Genomic DNA, 23,861 nt, shown 5'->3' with positions numbered 1-23,861 from the left:
CCTCAGTGAAGGATCGCATCCCAAGGCAGGAGCAGGCCCTTATTTAGTATAATGCCCTTCATACACACCGTAGCCCGAAATGCTTACACAGTTAAACCAGCTCTTCATTGCAGGGACTGGGTTTTAGTACAGGGAAGAGGCAGCTGAGCAGTTGCTGGCCAGGGTGAAAAAAAGCCCCTGGGAAATCTGCATGGTCTGTTGTTGTGCCAGTTGCAATTTGAACAATCAAAGCTGGTTTCGACAGCTACGGATGAAAAGCTTCTGACAGGTGCCTGCGGCAATCAGATCAGAGGGAAACTTTTCCCCACCTCTGGAAAATAACCCACTTTGTGCCTTTATTGGGAACACTGCATTTCATCCTACTTTGGTCCAAAACAGTCTCCAGGATTCCACTAACAAAGCCAGCCCACTCCATTCCCTTGCTGGCAGCTAATCTGTTAAAATAAACTCAGCAATGCCAACCACAAACATTCGAAAGAAACCAACAAGCCATACGCCTCCCAAATAAATCTTGAGATTCGCTTAAAAATCAAGAGATTCCTTTTATTTGCATTTTGAGCTTTTTAGAGTTCACTGCGGTCACATTCTCAAGCTTTTCTCTGCAGCAAGAAAGGCTAGAAACTTGCACTTGTTTTTACATGAAAGCTGAATTTCTCACAAATATCACATGCCTCCGGGAGCAGGGGGCTTTAAGAAAAAACATCGGATGGTGTGAGACCTGGCAATATTGTGAGCTAAGGGTGAGATGCCCGGAGCTGCCTAAGCGATGGGATACCCAGATCCCATTCATTGCATTAGTCCCTCTGATTGAGGGAGTACAGTCACTGTCAGTTAGCAGGGTTCACAACAGAGATACCTGAGGTATCACCTGGTTCCCCATGCTTAGGCAGAGGGCTCAAGCTGGCATGATAAATGTGAAGGGGTGACTGGTACAGCATTCTCTGCGAAGGCTGGAGGACTCTGGAAATTGCTCTCCTACCAGAGTCAACCCAGCCCAATTCGATGGTCTTCTGGGCACACAGTGGAAGATGCCGGTTTGAGAGGCTTTGGAGAAAGGGCCAAGGAACTGGGATTTGGTTTTTATATGGGAAAGGCCTTACCCTACATTGTTATCAAATCCTTTAATTCCTGCCCAGGAGTGCCCTCTGCTGGACCAAACCAGGAGGCCAGGCTACTTTAAGAGCTGCTTAAATCAGCAAAACTGGAGAGCCACACACACTGCGAGAGAAAGCTGGAGAAGTAGGATGTAAAGGGAGCTGGAAGCCAGGAGACCTCCAAAGAGGGTGTGAGCTGGGACAACTGCTGGTGAGGACGCAGCTTTAGACAAGGATTAAAACGCTTTTGATGGCAGACTCCAGCAAAACATGTGTCCCCTTCTACTTCCGAGACATTCACTCACTTTCCCGGGGGCTCAGGAGTTGAGAGTCCGAAGTGTTCTTGAAAAAAAAACAGGGCAACGTCTCTGCAGGCCCCTCTCCCAGCACAGGAACAAACCCTGCTGGGCAACTTCTGCAGCATGGGCAGGATGCGAGCGTAGGGTTACCACTCTGGTTTCTTGATTTCCTGGGCTACCCAGGCCAGCTCCTGCTGAGGCATCCAGAAGAGACACATCTCCAGGAAGATGGAGAGAATGTCGTAAATACAATCCCCAGAGACCAGGCAGAGAAATTCCCTAGCTGATCCATCTGCGTGATGTGGCCCCACCACTGAGCACCACATCACAGCCCAGTCTACGGCATTACCTGGGAAATCAATACACAATCACTGAATCGGCCAGGAGCCACAGATGGAGCAGAGTTATTATGTCCCAGGAGTCCAAACCACCCCCACCCTCCCACCCCTGCTATTTTGTCTATTTGCCCAGTCTAGATTTCAGTTTCCAGGAGCGTAGCTTTCACCATTGCCCTTAGGAGATTATGCTTTTTTTCAGATGCTCCCAGATAATTCAGAAGCACAAGCCGACGATGTTTCAAAGGGTTTTAATTGGCGTGTGCAGTGTTTTGTGTTTACAGTAAAGGATACTTTCATGGCTACACAGACCACCTCCTCCACCAAGCAAACAGATGCCAGTCTAAACTGCTGTAATTTACAACTTCTTCTGGATCTCTCAGCGAGTTACAGTAGCCTACGCTAACCCCTGAATTTGGCCTGGAGAATGATCAGAGTTGTTCTCATTTGTCACCAAATGAACACAGCAAGATTAGAGCCACTGGAAAAACGGAGGAAAAATTCGCCAGTCATTTGGAAATTACATTCCGTTTCGCAGGTTCAACATGGGCCCATTCTCCCTTGGTTTGTTTGTTTTAATTGAAAACGTTCAATCTGCATTTGTCAGCTCCCCCCTTTTTTTCGGTAAACGGTCCAGTGGAAACCCCAGTTTGGGGTAAACGAAAAATGGCAATAGCAGGTTTGATAAAAATTCCCATTAAAAATATTGTGAAAAACAACATAAAAAGTATGTGGAAAAAGTCAACAGGGTTTTAGTTTTTAGAGTCTCCCCCGCCCAAAACTTTTCATCTTACGGGAAATATGTTGGCATCTTTGGACCAAAAAACCCCTTCCAAATATGTTTAAAGTTTCAGCCATCTGGACCCTGGCACGTCAGGGTGGTAGTTCTGGGATTATCCAACCCTGCCAGGCTAAAGGGCCAGTCTCCTCCTGTTTGCAAGTGGAGATGTCTTTGAACTGAGAAGCTGGTCTTGTCTTCTCTAGAGCTCTGTAAAATGCCCATTTTAGCGCTTCTGCTTAGGGGGGGCCATGGGCTAACCCACTGAAGAACACGCAGGCCAGAGAGATCTGCCCACTGTTCATCTCAAGGTAGCGACTATCCCTGCTCGCCTGTGCCAGTCATTGGGATGGCTCCTGAGACAGAAGCTCAAGTAGATCATTGGCAAGAGGTACCTGGGTGAAAGACCGACCTGGGAAGCTAAACATGTATCTAATTAAAAGCCCTCCCCATGGGGATCAGCCGCCATCTTTTCGATGCCATGTTCAGGGCCGGATTTTGCCCTTGTCTGTGCCCAGGGCATCAATGCGTGGAGGGGGACGGAAGGCACAGCACGGCCCCGGTCATGTCCGATCGTGTGGGAGATCAGAAGAGAGTCTGACTGGAATTCCTGCCCGAGCAGCCAATCCACGGCAGCTGGGCGGCCCATTTCCCAGTCGCCACCACCTGCAGCTTGGCCTGGTTGAACTTCCAGTATTGGTCGTCCCTGAAGAAGTACACGAAGCCATCCTGCTGCGTCAGAGCGCCGTTCGCCCCGGCCGGGACCCCGTTCCAGTCCCTCAGGCTCCTGGGGTAGTAGCGCTCCACCCGCAGGGACTCCTCGCTCAGCACGTAGTACTTGGGGCCCTTGAAGAGCACCAGGTGGCGGAGCTGCTGGAAATAGAGGGCCGCGTCGAGGTGGCGAGGGAGGTTGCTGGTGCTGCACTTCTGGGGGAATCCTGCCTCCAGGGCGGACCCTTTGTATCGCCAGCATCGGCCGCCTGGGGAGAAGCCAGAGACAAAGCTGGTTAGGATCGCTGCGGGGAGGGGGGAGGCCGTGTAGGGGCCAGGACACACAGAGGGGAAGTCAAGAGCCATGATCTATCGACAGCATTTTGACAATGACAAGAGAGAGACAGGGAGCTGGTTTCTCAAAGGTGTGTAGGTACTAAATACTAGACAGCACGTTTCATCAGCAGATCTCAAAGCGCTTTACAAAGGAGCACAGCACCATTCCTGCAATTTTACAGATGGGGAAACTGAGGCACAGAAAGGCAATGCGATTTTGTTCAAGGTCACCCAGCAGGCCCGTAGCAGAGCTGGGAATAGAACCCAGGTCTCTCGAGTCCCAGTCCAGTGCTCTATCCACTAGGCCACATGGGCAGGTCAAATAGGCACTTGGAGGAGGACAGATGGTGTTGTGGTTCAAGTGTAACACTGCACCCCACGCGGGCTGCCGGCAGGAGGGATCTGGATCTAAAAGCAGGAGCCTTTCCTGCCAACCTAAATGACCCAAGGCTGCAACAGGCTCGTCTGTGGCCCAGTACCCCGCTGCGGGAGGTCCCACGCCCTGGGCTGTGATTCAGATCTGGGGCCAGCTCACCTGTGGTGAATTGCACAGAACTCAGATAAACTGCCTTGGAAGGATGAACACCTTGTGGATGGTGCCCATACCCAGCACCGCCCACCTTAGTTTGCAAACCATAGCTACGAGAGGTCAGACCTGCCCGCCCTCATTCACCTCCGTGGGCATGGACCCTGAATCCTAATGCCTGCATTTGGTAGCAGACTCTTTCCGCAGACACACCCAGCCGCTCTGAGATCATGGGCAGACCTGGGGAAGATGCTTTCCACAGGAATATTATTAGTTCCCGTAGCCAGCTGCTGTGTCCTTGGACCATCCATCTATACATGCTCCCCAGTGCTGGTCACACATGCCTGCTGCACCACTGATGGCTGTCCATCAAATGAAAACAAAAGGAGGGGGGGGGGGAATCAAGGCCATGGCTACAAAAGGCTGACTCAGAGGGAGATGGGCGTAGATTTCTTAATGACAAACAACCAGCAGGTGTCAGTGTGGTCCAATTTATGATAGGTTCCCCAGCCCTACATCAGAATCCCTGAGCAATTCCCAGTGGGAAGAGGGATACTTACCAGGTTTGGGGTTTATTATTAAAAGACAACAGCCCAACTAATGCCCCCTTCACAGATCGACGCGCAACAACAGAGGATCCTAAAGGGCTAACGTGGACTGCAAAGAGGCCTAGATGCGCTCAGGAAACCTGTGATCAAACCCAGCTCCGGGCTCACAAGGGGGAACTCACCTGCATGGGATATCCTATCTAAGGTACTTATAGGGTGACCAGCACTGTAATACCTAAGCACCTCACAATTTCTTTCATGCTTTTCTCCTCCCAACACCCTGGTGAGACAGGGCAGGGTAGGGCTGTTATCTCCATGGCACAGCTGGGGAACTGAGGTGCAGAAAGGCTAAGTGACTTGCCCAAGGTCTCTCAGGAAGTCTGTAGCAGAGCACAGAACCGAACCCAGGTCTCTCAAGTCCAAGGCTACAAACACCTGTCTTATTCCGATTATATTTACTCGGTGCCAAAGCGCGTGTCACTTGCCAGACACGCAGCAGATAGGGCAGACATCCCGACAGGCCAACCAGCTCAATAAACTCTAGGTCAGTGATTCTCAAACTTCTTGGCTCCTTTCACATAGCCCCAACCCCCAGTTTAAGAACCCCTCCTCTAGGTCTTCGCCCCCTTCTGTTCAGGAACTGGAAGTGGGAGAGGCTGGCTGAAGAGACTGGCAATGGGATACAGGGCCATTCACCTCTTCCAGGGCATGGACTGAAACCCCTATGAGAAGAGCCTGTCTCCGAGCAGGATTTATGGAGCGCTTTGTGCTACCCAGGAGATGGAGGAGTGCTCAGTCCCTCTCCCAAAGGGCATGCAGCCTAAATGAGGCAGGCACTAGTGGATGAAAGCAGCGGAACTGGCCTCCTTAGAGATGGACTGAATGGGCTGCTGGCTAATCTCCCCTCTCAGCCGTTGTGAGGCGATCCCTCCAGGGCAGGGGTGAGGCAAGATCACCCTGCTCTTCCTGTTCCTGCTGCCCGAGGCCCCAGGGCTGCCACAAGTTGTGCAAAAACCAACACAATACACAACCAGCTGAGCACTTGCTATTCCCACTGCTTCCCATAGGGGCCGCTGGTGCGCAGCGCCTCAATGCCAAGCCAGTCACTCCAGAGCAAAACCAAGGATCTCAGGACAGATGCAACCGGCGGGGAGTGCACGGACCAGCCCTCACTGGGATCCTCCACAGCGAGGACCCTCCATTGCCACTGAGTGCACCTCCTCCGGCTGGCGAGCTCCGAGCGGTGCAGTGAAGTCCCGGGGTCAGGGCCGTCCTTACCCATACGCAAAGTACGCAGCTGCGTCGGGCACCAGGAAATTTGGGGCTGCGTGTCGCTCCAGCCCCTGCTCCGGCTCTTCCCCAGGGTCCCCGCCCCGGCTCTTCCCACCCCAGCCCCCTGGGCTCTGCAGCAGGGCTGGGCCTGCACTCACCCTCTTCCCCAAGCCAGCCTCCCGCCCTGTGGAGGCCTGGGGCCCCACACCACCCCTGCGTGGGGGGGCTGCGTAGGGCCCCCCGAATAGCTAGGGATGGCCTTGCCCAGGGACCCCGGAGATCAAAGGGAAACGTCCCCAGCTGGCATTTTGGGCTGTAAACTGAGATCTCTGCAATTGCTGGCTAAAGGCACCGGACTCTGGCTGTCTACTATGGACCCGTTACCGTTGTGTCCGAGCGTCCCACAATCTCTAATGTATTTCTCCTCCCCACACCTCTGTGAGGTCGAGCTGGGCTGTTATCCCCATGGTACAGATGAGGAGCCGAGGCACGGAGAGGCTAAGTAACTTGTCCCGGGCCATGCAAGGAATCTGTGGTAATGCAGGAATTGAAGCCAGTTCTTCCACCACCCCCTCTAGTGCCCGAACCGCTAGACCATCCTTCCTTGCAAGGGTGCTCGTACACTGGGAGAGCCGCCCTGACAATCCTTGTAACCGTGGCCTGCCTTTGCGCCTCTCTTCTTTTCCACTGCGAAGCCATGCCTAAATGAGCGTGCCTACGGCTGGCGGGTTAGTGTTATTAGTTTGTTTTATGACTGGGCCCCCTTGTGCTCGGCGCTGTACAACCACATCGGCAGACAGAGCTGGGGCCCTGATCCCTCCCTGGGCAAAACAAATGAAACAGCCAGAGCACCAGCAACTCCTTCCCCTGCAACCGCAGGCCCTCGGCACATGGGCTGATTTCCCACTGCCCCATCAGCCTCAGCGCCGGCTGGGCACTCGGTTACTGGACTATGGGTTATGGCAAGGGAAGAAAAACAAAAACTCTTTTCAAAGAGCCTCCCCCGCTCCCAGGCTGTTTCTGATCCTAGCCCTGCAGGAGGGGCGGGGGGCGGAAGCCAGGGGCGGGAGGGAAGAGGGACTGCTGGGCCCCACCCTGCTGTAGGAACAAAGCCCCCATTCTGAACAGCCTCCAAGCTGTTACAATTACAAGCCAATGTGACACTGACATCCATTCTCCTTTGCAGCCGAGTGCCTGGGCCTGCCCTAATGACCCTGAGCTGCCCCTTTAAATGCTGGAAATGGCCCAACTTGATTATCATGCACAATGTAAGGAGAGTGATCACTTTAGATAAGCTATTACCAGCAGGAGAGTGGGGTGGGAGGAGGTATTTCTTCATGCTTTGTGTGTATATAAAAAGATCTTCTACACTTTCCACGGTATGCATCCGATGAAGTGAGCTGTAGCTCACGAAAGCTTATGCTCAAATAAATTGGTTAGTCTCTAAGGTGCCACAAGTCCTCCTTTTCTTTTTGCGAATACAGACTAACACGGCTGTTACTCTGAAACCTTTAAATGGCCAGTAAGTCAGCCCACTGCAGCAGTTCCCAGTCAGATGGGGGACTACATCGTCTTAGCCATTGGGGTCCCAAACACCATGGCCACAGCCCCTGTAACACTCGGGGCTCAGAGCGCTGCACTGGCCTCTTGCTAATCAACAACACTTAGCGCTTGGAAAGTGCTTTCCACCCCTTCGTCCCAAAGAGTTTCACAAAAAAGGGGGAGCGTCTTTCTCCCAATTTTACAGATGGGGAAACTGAGGCACAACAAAGCAAAGGGGACCTGCCCAAGGTCAGCAGCGAAGCCAGGAACAGAATCCAGAGTCCCAACTCCCAGTCTAGAGCCCGATGCACCAGGCCATGCTCCGGACGGACAGACAGATCAAGGACACAGCCACAAGGGGGAGATTTTTGCTCCTCCCCATCTGGGTCTGGCTACCTTTGAAGAAGTAGAATTTGCCGTCTGCCTCCGACACAGCAGCCGCGTCAATGCCAGCTGGGAGCTCTGCCCATTGGGTCTGGAGCAGCTGCGGGTCGGTGGCGTTGCCTCCCTTCGCCACAACCCAGTAGTGGTGGCCTTTGAAGATGTAAAGGTTGTGATCTGCATCTGTGCAGAAGGGGAAACCGAGTTAGAGGGAGCGTGGCCTTGCAAACCTGAGCAGGGGGTCCTATCTCTGCAAGCCAACCGGTCCCCCTCTGCGCCCCACCCAGAACAGAAAGCAGCATGTGCAAATCCGGTACAGCAAGGGCCTCTCTCCTGCCCATCCAACATCTCTGCCTCTTCCCCCAGGAATCCACGCTCAGGCTCCTCACTCACCCTGGGGGAGCTCATCTTCTCCAGGGCCAGCCCCATCCCTGTGTGTGTCAGCTCCACCTTTCTGCCCCAACATCTCCACCTGGGGGCCCTGCAGGCACCTTGAACACGCTATGGCAAACCCGCCACTTCCTCCCAAGCCCCCCGCTGCCCGTCCATTCACAACCCCACCTGCCCATCTCCTCACCGCAAAGCCATCTTTGACTCACCTCTCCTCTCCCTACATTCAGGGTCTGTACAAGCCCTACCAGCTCCTCTGCTAAGCCATCTCTAAGCCCCATCCCTACCCAACAGCACTGACCCTTCGGTCCTCTCTCCCCCGACCCCTGCAGCCGCCCGCCCCTCCATGGCCTCCCAGCTTCTCCTCTCAATCCATAGACACTGCTATTGTGGAAGGTGTCTTCCTCCCTGTCGCTCCATCTAGGTTACTCCCCTTCCTCGCCTGCCTTTCGCCAACAGAAGTCAGCCCAATAAAAGATACCATCTCACCCACCTCGTCTGTCTCCTCCTGCATCAAGTTCATTCTTCGCCCTCCCCTTCAAGGCTCTGCATCGCTGAGTTCATTTCCTACTACATCCGCTATGCCTTCCTCCTCTGTACTCCTCCCTCAAGCATCCTCGCACCTTCTTCCTCGCTACCATGTGTACTTAGCTACCCCCCTGGGGAGCATGTTACAGGTCTACCCCTCTGTGCCTGATCTGCCGAGGATAGGAGTCTGTCACAGTCCCACCCTGGGACACTTGGCTCCTGCTTTTAGTTCTGGAGGTCCCCAGTTCAATCCTTGGTGTGTTGGCCAACACAGCAGCTCTCCCACTTGGCATGTCTTTCTCTTTCCCTGCACACCTCTCCTCAGGACACCCGTGCTACTTCCTCAGCTCTTTCAGTGATACCCTAGACTTGATCCCCCAGGGGGTTATTAACACTGCCTCCGCCATCAGCAGCTGGAGGGGAAACGGGCCAGTGGATCTAATACAATGCTTCTTGGACTTTTGTACTGGTGACCCCCTTTCGCACAGCAAGCCTCTGAGTGCGACCCCCCTGAGGGATTAAAAACACTTTTTTATATATTTAACAGCATTATAAATGCTCGAGGTAAAGTGAGGTTTGGGGTGGAGGTTGACAGCTCGTGACCCCCCACATAATAACCTCCCGACCCCCTGAGCGCTCCCGACCCCCAGTCTGAGAACCCCTGATCTAATAAATCTGTCTTTTCCATCTCGAACGTCTACAAATGACAAGCAACGAGAGAGGGCGGGCTGGACGGAGCAGCCGGGAGAGGGCTCCAGCTGCGCGTCGGCGTCTGGGAGACTCACCGATGGTGATAGCATCGAAGAAGGACTGGCAGTAATAAGAGCCGAGGCTCCCCTGCAGCTGATTGTCACCTGGAAAATCAGGGCTCCAGTTCTGGAAATGAGCAAATAACTTCCCAGGAAGCCGCACAGCGGAGCCCCTCGAAGGCTTTCCTGTGATGGAAAGGGAAACCATGAGATGTGTAGAGTGGCTGCACAGGGCCAGACTGGGTCAGACCAAAGGTCCATCTAGCCCAGTGTCCTGTCTTCCGACAGTGGCCAGTGCCAGGTGCCCCAGAGGGAATGAACAGAACAGGTCATCAGCAAGTGATCCATCCTGTGTTGCCCGTTCCCAGCTTCTGGCAAACAGAGGCTCGGGACACCACCCCTGCTCATCCTGGCTAATAACCATTGATGGACCGATCCTCCATGAATTTATATAGGTCTTTTTTAACCCTTGTATAGTCTTGGCCTTCTCAACATCCTCTGGCAAAGAGTCCCCCCAGGGCTTCGGCAAACCCAGGGAAAGCGGGGGTCTGTAGATGCACTTGACATCACGCAAGCCTTTTATCTGGATGTGAGGTTACGACCAAGGGACCCGAGCTGGGTGAACCTTTTCAGCTGAAACATTTTTTTCAGCAAAAGATGCAGATTTGGCTATCCTGAACCGGTTTGGGAATTCACGTCAATTTCACTGAATTGTTCAGAAACATTTTCAGATGATCAAAATCTAAATGAAACTTTTCAATGTTGCTGAAACAATTTTTTTGGTTACTTTTCAATTCACCTGAAATTCTGACCGGTTTTGGTTTTGATCAGACAACGATTCCCTGCCCACCCCCCCACCCACCCCCCCCTCTCCCCTGACATTTCAGAATTGCCAGAGAACCAGAAGATCCATCGTTCACCCAGTTCTAGCTGAAACAAGAGGGTATAATAGAGGGAGAGTCAGAGCCTGGGGCACTGGGCCTGGTGCAAGATCTGAGGCCTGAACCAGAGGCCGTGAACCAAAGTCAGGCCATGGATTAAAGCAGATACTCACAAGTTCGTTATCCAGTACATGAACTTGGCAAAGTTGTTGCTAGTTGACGAGGCACTAGATATTTACATAAAGATATTCCAGCTAGTACAGATACGCCCAGAGGTGAAAGTAAGCTGGTACAGTATGGTGCAGCATACTGGCAAGAGCCGGTACACAGCTGACCATACTGGCAGGGGGCAGCTTCCCCAGGCGGGCAATTTAAAAGGGCCCTGGGCTCCCGTCAGCGGCCGGAGCCCCTGGCCCTTTAAATTGCCGCCAGATCCCCGCTCCCGGAGCCCTGGGGTAGCAGCGATGGCTGGGAGCCCCGGGCTCCGGCAGCCATTTAAAGGGCCTGGGCCCTTTAAATCACCACCAGAGCCCCAGGGCTCCTGGCTGCCGCTGCAGCTACCATAGGGCTCCAGCGGCGATTTAAAGGTCTCGAGGCTCCCAGCCGCCGGTACCGCAGCCGGAGCCCCAGCCCTTTAAATTGCCTCCCTGCTGCCAGAGCCCCAGGGTAGCGGTGGTGGCCGGGAGCCTCGGGTCCTTTAAATCACTGCCAGAGCCCAGTGGCTCCCGCCCGCCGCCGCAGCTAACGCTACCATGGCTGCTACCGGAGCCGGAGCCCCAGGCCCTTTAAATCACCCGGGAGCCCCGGGGCAGCAGCAGCGATTTAAAGGGCCCGGGGATTTAAAGTCCCCGCCCCTTCTGCCTGAGGCCCTGCCCCTTCCGCCCGAGGGTCACACACCGCCGCCTGCTCAGGACCCCGGCCCTGCGTACCGATAAGTCCCTTAAGTTACTTTCACCTCTGGGTACACCCCAGCCTAGTTCAAGAGAAGCTGGTTTGACAATAGGGATGTTTTGTCCAAGATATAAGGAACAAGAGAAGGTAACAAATAGATGTCATGAAACACGTAAGGTGGCAACGTAAGTTGTTTATCCCAGTTGTTTGTCTCCATCAAAAACCTCAGGGTACCTTGTCTTAACCCTTTGTCCGGCTTAGGGGGCAGTAGAAAGTCCACTGCTGACGAAGCCGGTCCGTCGTAATGGGCACGCATGTGTTCGTGTACCTGCAGAATCTGCGGGGCCCTAGTACTGTACTTCGTTGACAAGAAACCTGGCCGAGCGCCTTCACCACCAACCTGCGTCTGGGGTCCCTCTGGGTAGCACTATCGATGCCTGCAGGGTCAGCTACCCGTGCAGAGCTGGGGCAGCGCGTGGAGAGAACATACACACAAGCCAACAGATGATAGAGGGGATCCAGGAGACCTGTGCTCACCGTACAGGTTCTGGACAGCAAGGATGTCATCCCAGCTCAGCACAAAGTCCTTGCCCAGCTTCTTATAATAGGGAGACATCAGGGCGCTCCTGACGGGCGAGTGCTCCAGCCCCAGGGTGTGCCCGATCTCGTGTGCTACCACCACAAAGAGGTTGCGACCCTTGCCGCTGTGCAGGGACCATCGCTCATCGCTGTCGAAGTGCGCCTCCCCCCGGCGGGGGAAGAACGCGTGCGCCAGGGCGCCCCCTGGTGGAAAGAGAGGAGCGGAGGCGGTTACAACTGACACAAAGGTCACATGCACGTGCCGGTCCTCTTCTACAATGGTGAGGGACGTCTGGGCACGAAAGGGCAAAGGATGCTGTCCATGGGGGCACTAGGTGTATATATAGATTGAGCAATTGCTTAGATTCAGTATTACCCCTAAAATATCCATCATCTTATTTAATGTGGACTTTTTAACAAGTATATTAGTACGGGCTGTGCTGGTAAATGTTTTGGTTTGTGGAAATAATGCAATTAGTATTTTTAGGGGGTGGTTGAGCTATACGGGGGGGGGGGCAAAAACATTCCTGTTTAGGGCCCCCCAATGGGCTAGCACTGGCTCTGGATACAGTGGCAGCTAAGTCGGTGTGCGTGAATACAACACTGATGGGAGATTGACAACCCCAAAGGTAGAAGCCCTGTTTTATTCCCAGATCAGGGAGTATATGGGCAGGGAAAATTTGCTTCCTCAGTGGTGGGGAGAATCTACGAATAATTCATGCCAAATGTCCTGTTCTGTCCTTAACCTCTCCACTGACTCTGCCAGTGGGTTTGGGAAATGGAAATCAGCCCAATAGGAACTGGCATCTAATCCCAGCTAAGAAGACATTTTGTTTACAGCTGATCTTGGCTGGATTTGAACCACTCACCTTCAGATAAATCCTCGCTGGCTCCCTTTCACTAGCTATTCATCTCCTTTCACACGCCACAAACATTCACTGTGGAATCACTACAAAAACTAATTTCCCCCTGCTGATACTCAGACCTTCTTGTCAACTGTTTGAAATGGGCCACCTTGATTACATTGGCCTCATTAGCACTACAAAAGTGATTTCCCCCTTCTTGTCAACTGTTGAGAATAGCGCACTTCCACCTTAATTGAATTGGCTCGTTAGCACTGACCCCCCACTTGGTAAGGCAACTCCCATCTTTTCATATGCTGTGTATATATACCTGTTACTGTATTTCCACTCCATGCATCTGATGAAGTGGGTTTTAGCCCACGAAAGCTTATGCTCAAATAAATTTGTTAGTCTTTAAGGTGCCACACGGACTCCTCGTTGTTTTTGCTGATACAGACTAACACGGCTACCCCTCTGAAACCCATGGAATCTAAGGCACCGAGAAGTGATGTCTGTATCAGGGGCGCTACAGGTCTGACAGCATTTAAATCGAATCCCTTATTTGCAGGGATAATTTAAAAAGGGCTCAGCCCAAAAGCAACCGTTCTTTTAAAACCAAATGCATTGGTCATTTGGATAGGATTGTCCCAAAAATATATTCTTAAAATGTGAATTAAAACCAGGCCTTAAAAAAAAAAAAAAGGCCGGCGGTTGGATACTGTGGACTAATCTCTTTAGCAATAGTGAGATTAAAATGATTTCTGTTATTCATTTCTAAATACGGGTGATTTTATCTGTAGAGTGTGTTGTTCCATTGAAATTGGCATGAAGATCTTTATCACATGGGTTAATCGCTTGGGCGTGGGAGTAGTCACTCTGCAGTAACTCAGAACGAGCTACTATGCTGCATTGGCTGAAGGCTACGGGGATTGAAATGCCCCTGACATAGCAGAATGGCTTAGCAAGGGATGTGATGGACTTGGGAGGAAATAACCCAAGCTGTGAAAAGTTTGTGGTCCGAGATTTGTGTAAAAGTCCACAGCACAGTTTAACAACTGACATCACAAATTCAACACACAAGAACATAAGAACAGCCATAGCAGGTCAGACCAATGGCCCATCTAGCCCAGTATTCTGGCTCTGAGAGTGGCCGGTGTCAAATGCTTAAAGCAGTTGGAGGTTTAGGCACACCCGGAGCATGGGGTCGCATCCCTGACCATCTTGGCTAATAGCCATTCATGGACCTATCCTCCAGGAACTTAGCTAATCCTTTTTTGAACCCTGTTATACTTTTGGCCTTCACAACATACTCTGGCAAGGAGTTCCACAGGTTGACTGCGTTGCGTGAAGAAGTTCCTTGTGTTTGTTTTAAACATGCTGCCTAATAATAACAAATTCTAAGGAATCACAAATTCCTTAAAGCCAGGACATTAGGAATAAATATCTGCAACTAACCTCAGGTTTCAAAGGTGTGGAATTTGTAGCCATCACCCCAGAATCAAGAGGCCCACACTTTACCACTGTCATAAATATAAAGGGAAGGGTAAACCCCTTTAAAATCCCTCCTGGCCAGAGAAAAAAATCCTCTCACCTGTAAAGGGTTAAGAAGCTAAAGGTAACCTCACTGGCACCTGACCAAAATGACCAAAGAGGAGACAAGATACTTTCAAAAGCTGGGAGGAGGGAGAAAAACAAAGGGTCTGTGGGTCTGTCTATATGCTGGTTTCTGCTGGGGATAGACCAGGAATGGAGTCTTAGAACTTTTAGTAAGTAATCTAGCTAGGTACGTGTTAGATTATGATTTCTTTAAATGGCTGAAAAAAGAATTGTGCTGAATAGAATAACTATTTCTGTCTGTGTATCTTTTTTGTAACTTAAGGGTTTGCCTAGAGCGGTTCTCTATGTTTTGAATCTAATTACCCTGTAAGGTATCTACCATCCTGATTTTACAGGGGGGATTTCTTTATTTCTATTTACTTCTATTTCTATTAAAAGTCTTCTTGTAAGAAAACTGAATGCTTTTTCATTGTTCTCAGATCCAAGGGTTTGGGTCTGTGGTCACCTATGCAAATTGGTGAGGCTTTTTATCCAACATTTCCCAGGAAAGTGGGGGGGTGCAAGTGTTGGGAGGATTGTTCATTGTTCTTAAGATCCAAGGGTCTGGGTCTGTAGTCACCTAGACAAATTGGTGAGGCTTTTTACCAAACCTTGTCCAGAAAGTGGGGTGCAAGGTTTTGGGAAGTATTTTGGGGGGGAAGACGTGTCCAAACAGCTCTTCCCCAGTAACCAGTATTTGTTTGGTGGTGGTAGCGGCCAATCCAAGGACAAAGGGTGGAATATTTTGTACCTTGGGGAAGTTTTGACCTAAGCTGGTAAAGAGAAGCTTAGGAGGTTTTTCATGCAGGTCCCCACATCTGTACCCTAGAGTTCAGAGTGGGGAAGGAACCTTGACAACCACTAACCAGCTTCGGAGGAGAAATAAAAAGTAGGGCACAGATCCATGCCTAATGTCTAGTGCCTAGATCCATCAATGGAGCAACATTGATTTACACCACATGAGGATCTGTCCCAAGTCCTTGGGAGCACAGCTGTGTCTAGGAAAGATCTCAGGGCATGCTTTACAGGACTAGTGTTGTTCAGTACGTAGACAGGAGTGAGACAAAGGCACTTGCGTAGTTAGTCCCAGTGTCCTACCCAAACTCCAGCTAAGTAACAATTACATTCTACCCCCCTAAATCCCTGCCTCAGTCTCCATTGGACGGCGTGGCCCCAATTCTGCTCTCACTTACACCTGTGTAAACCAGGACGAACTCCGTCCAAGGAATGGAGCTGGCACCAGAGTGAGATCAGAGACACAGAATCATAAATGCAGGGCTGGAAGGGACCTGAACGGACGATCAAGTCCAGGCCCCTGCGTCGAGGCAGGACCAAGTAAAGCTAGACCAGCCCTGACAGGTGTTTGTGCAACCTCTAATGATAGGGATTCCACAACCTTCCATGGAAGCCTGTTCCAGAGCTAAACTCCCCTTAGAGTTAGAAGATTTTTCCTAATAGCTAACCTAAGTCTCCCTTGCTGCAGATCGAGCCCATAACTTCATGTCTAGTCTCCAGTAGACACTGAATCATAGAGCCAGAGGGTTAGGAGGAACTGCAAGGGTCATCTAGTCTAACCTTCTGCCAAGATGCAGGATTTGTTGTGACTAAACCATCCAAGACAGATGGCTTTCCAGCCTCCTTTTGAAAACCTCCGGTGTAGAAACTTCCATGACTTCCCTAGGCTGTTTGTTCCATTGTGCTAAGGAGAACAATTGATCACAGTTCTGTTTATAACAGCCCTTAACATATGTGAAGACTGTTATCAGGTCAGTCTTTTCTCAAGACTAAACATGCCCAGTTATTTTAGCCTTTGCTCACAAGTCAGGTTTTCTAAACCTTTGATCATGTTTGTTGCTCTCCTCTGGACTCTCTCCAATTTGTCCCCATCTATCGTGAAGTGCGGCACCCAGAATTGGACACAGTGGTCCAGCTGAGGCCTCACCAATACCAAGCATAGAAGGACAATGACCACCCACGTCTTACATAGGACAGCCCAGAATGATATTAGTCAGGCCCATCCTTCCCCTTCAGCCATCGTGTGCTATTCCTGGCCAACGACACTAAGCCGATCTGCTCATGGGGGTGGCACTGGAGTATCACAAGCCTCTTCCCCTTCCCACCCCTCCCTCCCTTGCTTGCTGCCTGGTAAGAGCCCCCGGTGTAAAAGAGAAGCTTACGATGAGGGAGCGATTAGCACCTGGCCCATCGAAGGCGTTGCTGAGTCCATCGTTGTGGTCGCCGTGGAAGAAAGCCAGGCGGATGTCAGCAGGGCTGTCCAGCACCTCCCAGAATACCAAGGATGAGACGTTGCTCCAGAGATCAAAAGCTGCCTTCACCGCCAGCCGCACCTGGCGCTGGGGCAGATACCAAGGCCAGTTCACGATCCGGTAGGTCAGGTGCCGCTTGTACCACTTTCCACCTGAAAGAGGGAGGGTTTTCTTTTATGCCTCCATTGTGCTTCCCATCCACAGATCTCACTGCACCTTCCAAAGGAAGGCTGGGATCATTATACCCATTTTACACATGGGGAAACAGATGCACTGAGAAGAAAAGTGATCTGGCCATGTTAGAGCTAGGAATAGAAGCAAGTGTCCTGTCTCCTGACCCAGCACCCTATCCAATGGGCTATACTTCACCTCCACTGAACAGTGCATTCAGAAATCCTACAGATCCTGATCTCAGGTACAACAGAGTTAATCTGGAGTAGGTTCCTTTAATGGAGTGACTCTGGTTTCGCATTGGTGTAAATGAGATCAGAATCTAGCCCTGTTGATCTGAAGGTTCTTTCAGCTCAACACACCTCCTCCAGTTCACACACCAGGCAAAATTCAGATCTCAGTGACGAGAAGAAAAAATCTGGAATAATTCCACTGCCTTGAATGGAGTTACTCTGAATTTACACCAGTAAAACTGACAGCAGGATTTGGCCCACTGAATCTCTTCTCGGCAGCAAGGATCTCCATTGCCTACCACCCACAAAGGTTTGCCAGACAAGGGAACAATCACCACCACTGAATTGCTGGAGAGCTGAGCATTTTGAAGCCAAGGGGTGTTTTGATCTAGTTAGGAAAGAAAGTGGGACCCACAGCCTGAAGGAGGGCGTTTCCCCCCCAGAGCCAAGCGGAGTAAATGCACGTAGAGGGCCAGATCCTCAGCTGGTGTGGATGGGTGCAGCTCTATTGAAGTCAATGGATCTATACCGATTTGCACGAGCTGCCGATCTTGCCCCATAACTAGCTTTACTACCTGTGGGTTTCAGTGAATGAAAACAAGGTTGCTGCTGAAAACAACTGCCCTGCAGGCGGAAAGAAATAGCAAAGATGTGGGAAGGGGAATGACCTCAAACACAGGGGCAAGGCTGGGGGTGGCTGGTAAGGCAGCCCAAAAGGAATGCAAGATTTCAGGCACACGTCGCTGAACTGTCCACACGGAAAGCCAGGCTTCGGTGGCAACGCTCCTGGGCAGCACGTGGGTGGGGTTGAAATGCGTCCCCAGGAAGGAACGGTGTGAAAAGGTGAACCAGCAGCCGCTGAGCTCAGGTCACGGAGGCTGGGAGTAGCAGCTCTTGGGATTGGCCGGTGGAGCTGAAACCCAATTCTGCAGAGCGGGTTTCCCCTTGCACCCCCCGCCGGGCCACATGGCGAAGATCAGCTCCGGTGTCGTAAGGCTACAATGCTGCTTTTCAAACCCAGACGGCTGGCTGAGGCTGAGAAACAGCAGGGGAGCGTTTACACCCATCCACCACCAGCGCACGAGCACTCGTGTAACGTGTTTAATCCACGGATCCAACAGTGCTTTCCAAGGCAGGTAAGTATCATTGCCCAGCCCCTTTACCGAGGCAGAGAGTGGTCCAACCGCTGCCCTGTTATATCAGACAGGATCCTTTCACCATCACCTCGCCTTCTCCTCCTCTTCTGTGTTTACCTTTTGTCGCTTGATACATGCTTAGATCGTAAACTCCTTGGGGCAGGGACTATCTTTTCATTATAGACCTGTGCAGTACACTGGGGCCCTGATCCCTGACCAGGACCTCCCCGAGCTACCCTCATACAAGTGATAAGTTACGGCTGATATCTGTACAGTGGGGACAATGAGACTCACCTCCTTAGTGAAGCCCTTTGAGATCTACTGGTGCAAAGCTCTCGATAAGAGCTAAGGGTTGTTATTATTTCAAAAGTCAATGCTAATTTTAGGGGCATTGGTTTCTACGTGTCCAACATAAAGCACTCGGTAACCTCCGTGTTTCCACTCCATTGTGGGGAAAACAGCCGTTTAGTATCCGAACCACCAGCTGTAGTGACCAGGATCTCTGGGGGAAAGTGGCATTGGAGTGGGGGAGTCCTACTGGGGTTCAGATTTCCATGAAGACACATTGCCTGACGTTTTGGGCAGTCTCATGAACATTCCTCCGCCCCCACGCTGAGTTTTAACCTTTGTTTTTCTAAGGGATTTTTTTTTATTACATTTCTAACATAGTGGAAACTGTGCTAAATAAACTAGATTGTAGAGGAGCTTCAGTGATTTTCAGCAGCAGGGGATGTGGCCCAAAGAGGCCTAGGTGAACGCTATTCTCCTTGCCCTATTACAATACTAGGATGGCTGTGGGTAAGAAATAGCTAAAGCATTCAGCAGGCTCAAACTTGCTTTTTGCCAGCACCAGGTGGACCTGGAACCTCAGCGGTTCCACGTTCTCGTTATACTTAGAACTACAATTCTTGAGCTTGTCAACCTAGCAGAGAAAGATACAAAACTATCCAACGGCTAGAAGTTGAAGCTAGACAAATTCAGACTGGAAATAAGGTGTCAATTTTTAGCACTGAGGGGAATTAACCACAGGATCCATTTACGAAGGGTTGTGGTGGATTCTCCAACACTGCAAATTTTTAAATCAAGATTGGATGTTTTTCTAAGAGATCTGCTGTAGGAATAATTCTGGGGCCGTCCTCTGGCCTGGGTTATATGGGGGGTCAGACTAGATGATCACAATGGTCCTTTCTGGCCTTGGAATCTATGAGCACGTTCTAAATTTGGCACCAGGAGTTCTTCTGGTTCGATTACAAGACACTTTACATTGTCCATTGCAACGCTGTTTCATAGTGTTTTATCCACATACTGAGCTAGCGTCCATTGAGCCAGCCACCCTGTACTGTAGTGGTTGAGCATCTCACAATACATTTATCTTCACAACCCACCCATGAGGGACAGCAGTGCGAGAATCACCATTTTATCCATGGGGAACTGACACAGAGAGGGTAAATGATTGGCCCAAGGTCACACACGAAGTCTGTAGCAGGATAGAGAACTGAACCTAGGTCTCCCAAATTCTAGGCTAGTTCCCTAACCACTAGGCCATCCTTCCTCTCAGAAAAGCAGTGTAGCACCATTAAGTAAATGGATCTATGAATATCAATGGAGCCAGCCTGCTGCACCAGCTGCGGGTCTGGCTCATTACTCCCAGACAACCGAGGAGTTCTGCACACACACACGCAAAAGCCAAAGGATGAGAAGCATTTACTGGCAGTTATGGGGGGGAGGAAAAAGAAATTCCTGGTTCCTCATGTGATTTACATAAGGTCCGAGTGGCCTAGGCTATAACATGTGCCAGCACTAATAACCAGCCGGCCAGCTGGATGCAGGACATGGGAACCGTGCATTTGGAAATGCTTCACATAACTCTGCCTTATGGGGCATCACCCAGGGGAATGGCTGCACCTCTAATGGTTGGAAAGCGGACATAGGCACAAAGCATTTCACACCTGGTATAAATTGTCAAATGCAATTGAGAGCAAGGGATTTTTAAACACTGAAGTGGACTTTCCTGAGCCTTCGGGCTGAGAACAGACGTAATGCAGGACTCTGATGGATTGTATAACCCTAAGAAGATACTGTAAAGAGACATCAGCAGAGAGTTTATGCCAAATGCTCAAGGGTGGGGAAGGACAGGGAAAGAAGCTTACAAAACCATAAGTTAGAGACGTTTGCAACATTGGGCTGAATCTGCCCCAGTCACAGCCAGAGAAATTCCCTTAGTGGAACAGCTTATTATTCACCCTGGTACAACAATGGGAACTGGGGCTCAGTCCTCAGAGGTATTTTAGGCACCTAACTCCCATGGGAGTTTGAGGATCTGGGCCTTGATCCTTGAAGATTTTAAATCCAGATTTAAATCTTGCCCTGCAGCATTTGTAACCCATCCTTGCAACAAGATGCTGGTACTGAGAACCAGAAAGTGTAACTGACTCAACACTAAAATTAAACCAGCTGGGGCTGGATTTCGTTGGCCCAGGAGAGTTAAATGTACAAAGGGAACAAATGGGACAAAGCATTTAAACCGTTGTTCACTTGGTCTAACTCCAGGCAGTGTCTGTGATGTATGGAAGGACCTTTTAAAAAGACATAGGGCTCAATTTTCCAGGGGCCCTGCACTTTGTGTCTTCATCTGCGCTGGTCCAAAGTGAGTGTGAAGTGCATGGAACATACCAGATCAGAGTGGTAGCATTTTACACTCCCTGGGGTAAGTGACAATGCAAGGGTGCAGGGCAACAGCTGATCAGGCCCCTGGCATTTAACCAGAGAGTGTTAACCAGATTCCGAGTCCGGTTGTCCACTCCCCGGCCCTGCAGGGTGGAAGCAGCCAGTTCAGCCTGTGGTGGGGAATATGTCCCTCTCATCCCTTAGCATCAGCCCCTTCCAACTGCGCAGACACCAGGCACATCGATGAGGCCCCCTCTTGCTCCTAAAGGCTGCAGGCAGGATTTGGATCTCACTTGCACTGGTGCGAATCAGGAGAGACTCCAGTGAAGCCAATGAGTTCCAGCAGAATAAAATCTGAACCAGGCCCTGCGTCTGCACATTCTGGGGCCAGAGCAGCCCGCAGCTAAAGCAGAGCGAGCGCTGGGGTCTAGGAAAAGGCAACTGCAGCCTGGATGGATGGGTCTTTCCCCGGTGGGGTGCCCATTTCCTGCTGTTTATCCCGGCTCGGCTCTGCTTTTGCAGGGCTTTTTCGCAGCTAATCCCCGTTGATGGGCCAGCGTTTCCAAAGCCTGCAGAGGCTGTTTCAGGGCTTCGTTGCAGATACCTCGAGACACACTCTTCTCCTGTCGTGGGCACAGCCAGATAAACTTCTGGGGCTGGCGATTAAAGCAGGTGACAGGACATGTCTTTCTAACAAGCTCAGTCCCCTATTGTAAAGGCAAACCATGGCTGGGGCTTAAAACATCAAGGAACACTGCACCAGACATCAGGGAACACTATGGGGAGGTGCCTGGAAGATGCGGCCCTGTTCTCACTGCAGCAGCCAAGCCAGGACCTACAGATGCTGCAGCCTGTCTGAAGTGAACAGTGGCTCAGTTACGTTTCCCCCACTGCCAGCCCCAACTCAGCAGGGTAAGGATTCTATAGGGCTAGAGGCAGGGGCGGAAAAAAGCAGGGAAGGATTCAGGGGCAGATGCAGTCTGCAGCGTGCTTGCCTCTATGAGCATCCGGTGCCTAAATTAGCATGGCCACAAGCAGCAGCATGCTCGTCCCCTGCCATGATCAAAACATGGCTCCATCTTGCTGCATAGAACCAACCCTGGTCTGACCCCAGTTTGGACTGGGGTTAAAACGTGGTTAGGTCCAGTCTACACTACAATATGTAACAGTGTTTTATCCACAGCAGGGAACTAGCATGTTGTAGTCGGGAGCTCGCATTGCAGAGCACACGGGTGAGACTGTCACCTAATAGAAGATCCCATCACGGCTATTCCCCTTTTTCCAACAAAGCTCACCCTGGCTCAGACAGATTGCTTCCTGTTGAAAGCAGGATAAACAATGAGCTCAGCAGAAAGCTTCTGAAGGGTCTGGCTTCCCAGCCACTGGGCCTAATCGCTCTTTGTCCTGCCACAGCCACTCTCAGCATTTCCCCTGGGAGGATCACGTGGCAGGAGTGTTCAGCTTCTCTTCCCCTTCCCCACCCACACGTCAGCATATTTCGTAGATTCTAAAGCCAGAAGGGACCACTTGACCATCAGGCCTGTATAACACAGGCCAGAAGAACTGCCCCAAACTAACTGTTGGAACTAGAGCATCCTCCCTGGCTTTGGTCCATTCTACCCAATTCGCCCCCTCGAGGAAGCTGGCCTGACAGGACGTGAAGAGCCAGCTGAGGAATCCATGTCTCCCCTTGCCCACTTCCTCCATTCCCAGGCACGCTGGAAGCTTCACCCCCCCAAACTTGGACTGCCTCGCTTAGGGACTCTTCCTCCCCAACCCCCTCTCCCTGGAATGACTCATACGGGGGTGGGAAGGGAAGATGGTTTATGGCTTCAGAGAGATGATTTCTCCCGAGCTGCATTTCTCTTCTCTTGTGGGTTTCGTCTCCGTTGCGCCCTTAGATGTCCCTGGGCCAAGTCCATCCCTGGAGAGAGGCCACTGGCTTCAGTGGATGGATTAGACCCCAGCGGTCAGACTCTGGTCTCAGATGCACACTCCTCACGCCCATTGACTCCATGTGCATCACCAAGGGCAGAATTTGATCCTCGGGGCCACCGCTGCAGCAGGGGTTAGAGTAAGCAGGAGCAGGGGGAGGCCCAGCTAACAGCAGTGGCCTCTCCCTGGCTTGGGGGAGCAGTGACCCACCCACACCCCTCCTCTTTTACTCTGCTTTCACCACTGCAAAGTCCACGGGGCGGCCAGCACCAGGCAGGATCAGGCCCCAAGTTTCTGGGGCACTCACAGAACCCAGCAGGTTACGTGATGTTTGCACAATTCACAGCCCATCCTGCTGGCTTCGCTCTGGAGCCAGCAGGGCCCAGCTGTCCCCAGACACAGAGAGACACAGCTCCCAGCGACCAAAAAGCCTCTCATTTACATCGCCCCTGCCAGGCCAACCGGGTTCACACGCCCTTTGGCAAGGGAAGAACGCACCTCTCTGTGCCAGGTTTTCCTCTCAAGGCACCATGGATTCTGCAGCATTCCAATTCCCGATCCACATCGGGGCTGGGGGGCTTAGCTCCAGATGTGAAGTGCCTAGAAGTACCTGGCACGTTTATCACTGCAAGGCAGATACACTGGGATTCCCTGCAGCTCCCTGCGCGTGGGTCGGTCAGATAAGCTCCTCTCTAGTCTCCATGTACACTGAAGATCTCATACGTGTAAGGGTTCCCTGCCAATCCTTCCTCTCCCTGCACACCATGATGGCTGCTGCCCTTCACCCCAGAGGTGGCTGCATTTCAGTGAAGAATGGAAAGATTGTTATACATGATCTGTAAAGTGTCCCAAGACTTTTGAGGATGCAAGAGACCACTTCCCAGCCGCAGTGAGTCCTGCTGCCAACACTCTGGCCAGACAAAATGATTTAACCTGTCACCGGACTGGACATTTCACACGCATGCACACACATCATACGTCACTTCAGCTTGTCATCACCATGGATAGGGTAGAAATAGATGCACTGGAAACCAGCGTCAGGAAAGGATCAACAGCTGCCACGTACAGCTTCAGGATGCCCAGATTAACCCTGGGTGTCTGTACCAGAGAGAGGCACTGTTGTGAATGCTGCGAGGGCTCTGTCACTGAACATTGACCCTGCCCACGGAAGACA

At 51.4% G+C, this 23,861-nt stretch overlaps 1 protein-coding gene across 1 annotated transcript in view; it reads right to left on the bottom strand.

Annotated features, from left to right (window-relative positions):
• Positions 1–1,963: 1,963 nt before the first annotated feature.
• The window catches only part of MMP28 (matrix metallopeptidase 28), a 43,604-nt gene continuing 21,706 nt past the window's right edge, over positions 1,964–23,861 (bottom strand). Inside the window, exons 4-8 of the mRNA XM_048824258.2 lie at positions 16,476–16,697; positions 11,799–12,044; positions 9,526–9,675; positions 7,838–8,005; positions 1,964–3,486 (exon numbers count right to left, since the gene is read on the bottom strand). Of these exons, the coding sequence (XP_048680215.1) occupies positions 3,092–3,486; positions 7,838–8,005; positions 9,526–9,675; positions 11,799–12,044; positions 16,476–16,697 (1,181 nt within the window). The 3' untranslated portion in view covers positions 1,964–3,091. The remainder of the gene's footprint in view (positions 3,487–7,837; positions 8,006–9,525; positions 9,676–11,798; positions 12,045–16,475; positions 16,698–23,861) is intronic.

Source organism: Caretta caretta, chromosome 17 (genome assembly GCF_965140235.1).
Source record: "Caretta caretta isolate rCarCar2 chromosome 17, rCarCar1.hap1, whole genome shotgun sequence".
NCBI classification, from domain to species: domain Eukaryota; kingdom Metazoa; phylum Chordata; order Testudines; family Cheloniidae; genus Caretta; species Caretta caretta.
Note: the sequence above shows the minus strand (reverse complement) of the source record. Positions and strands in the feature narration are given on the sequence as shown.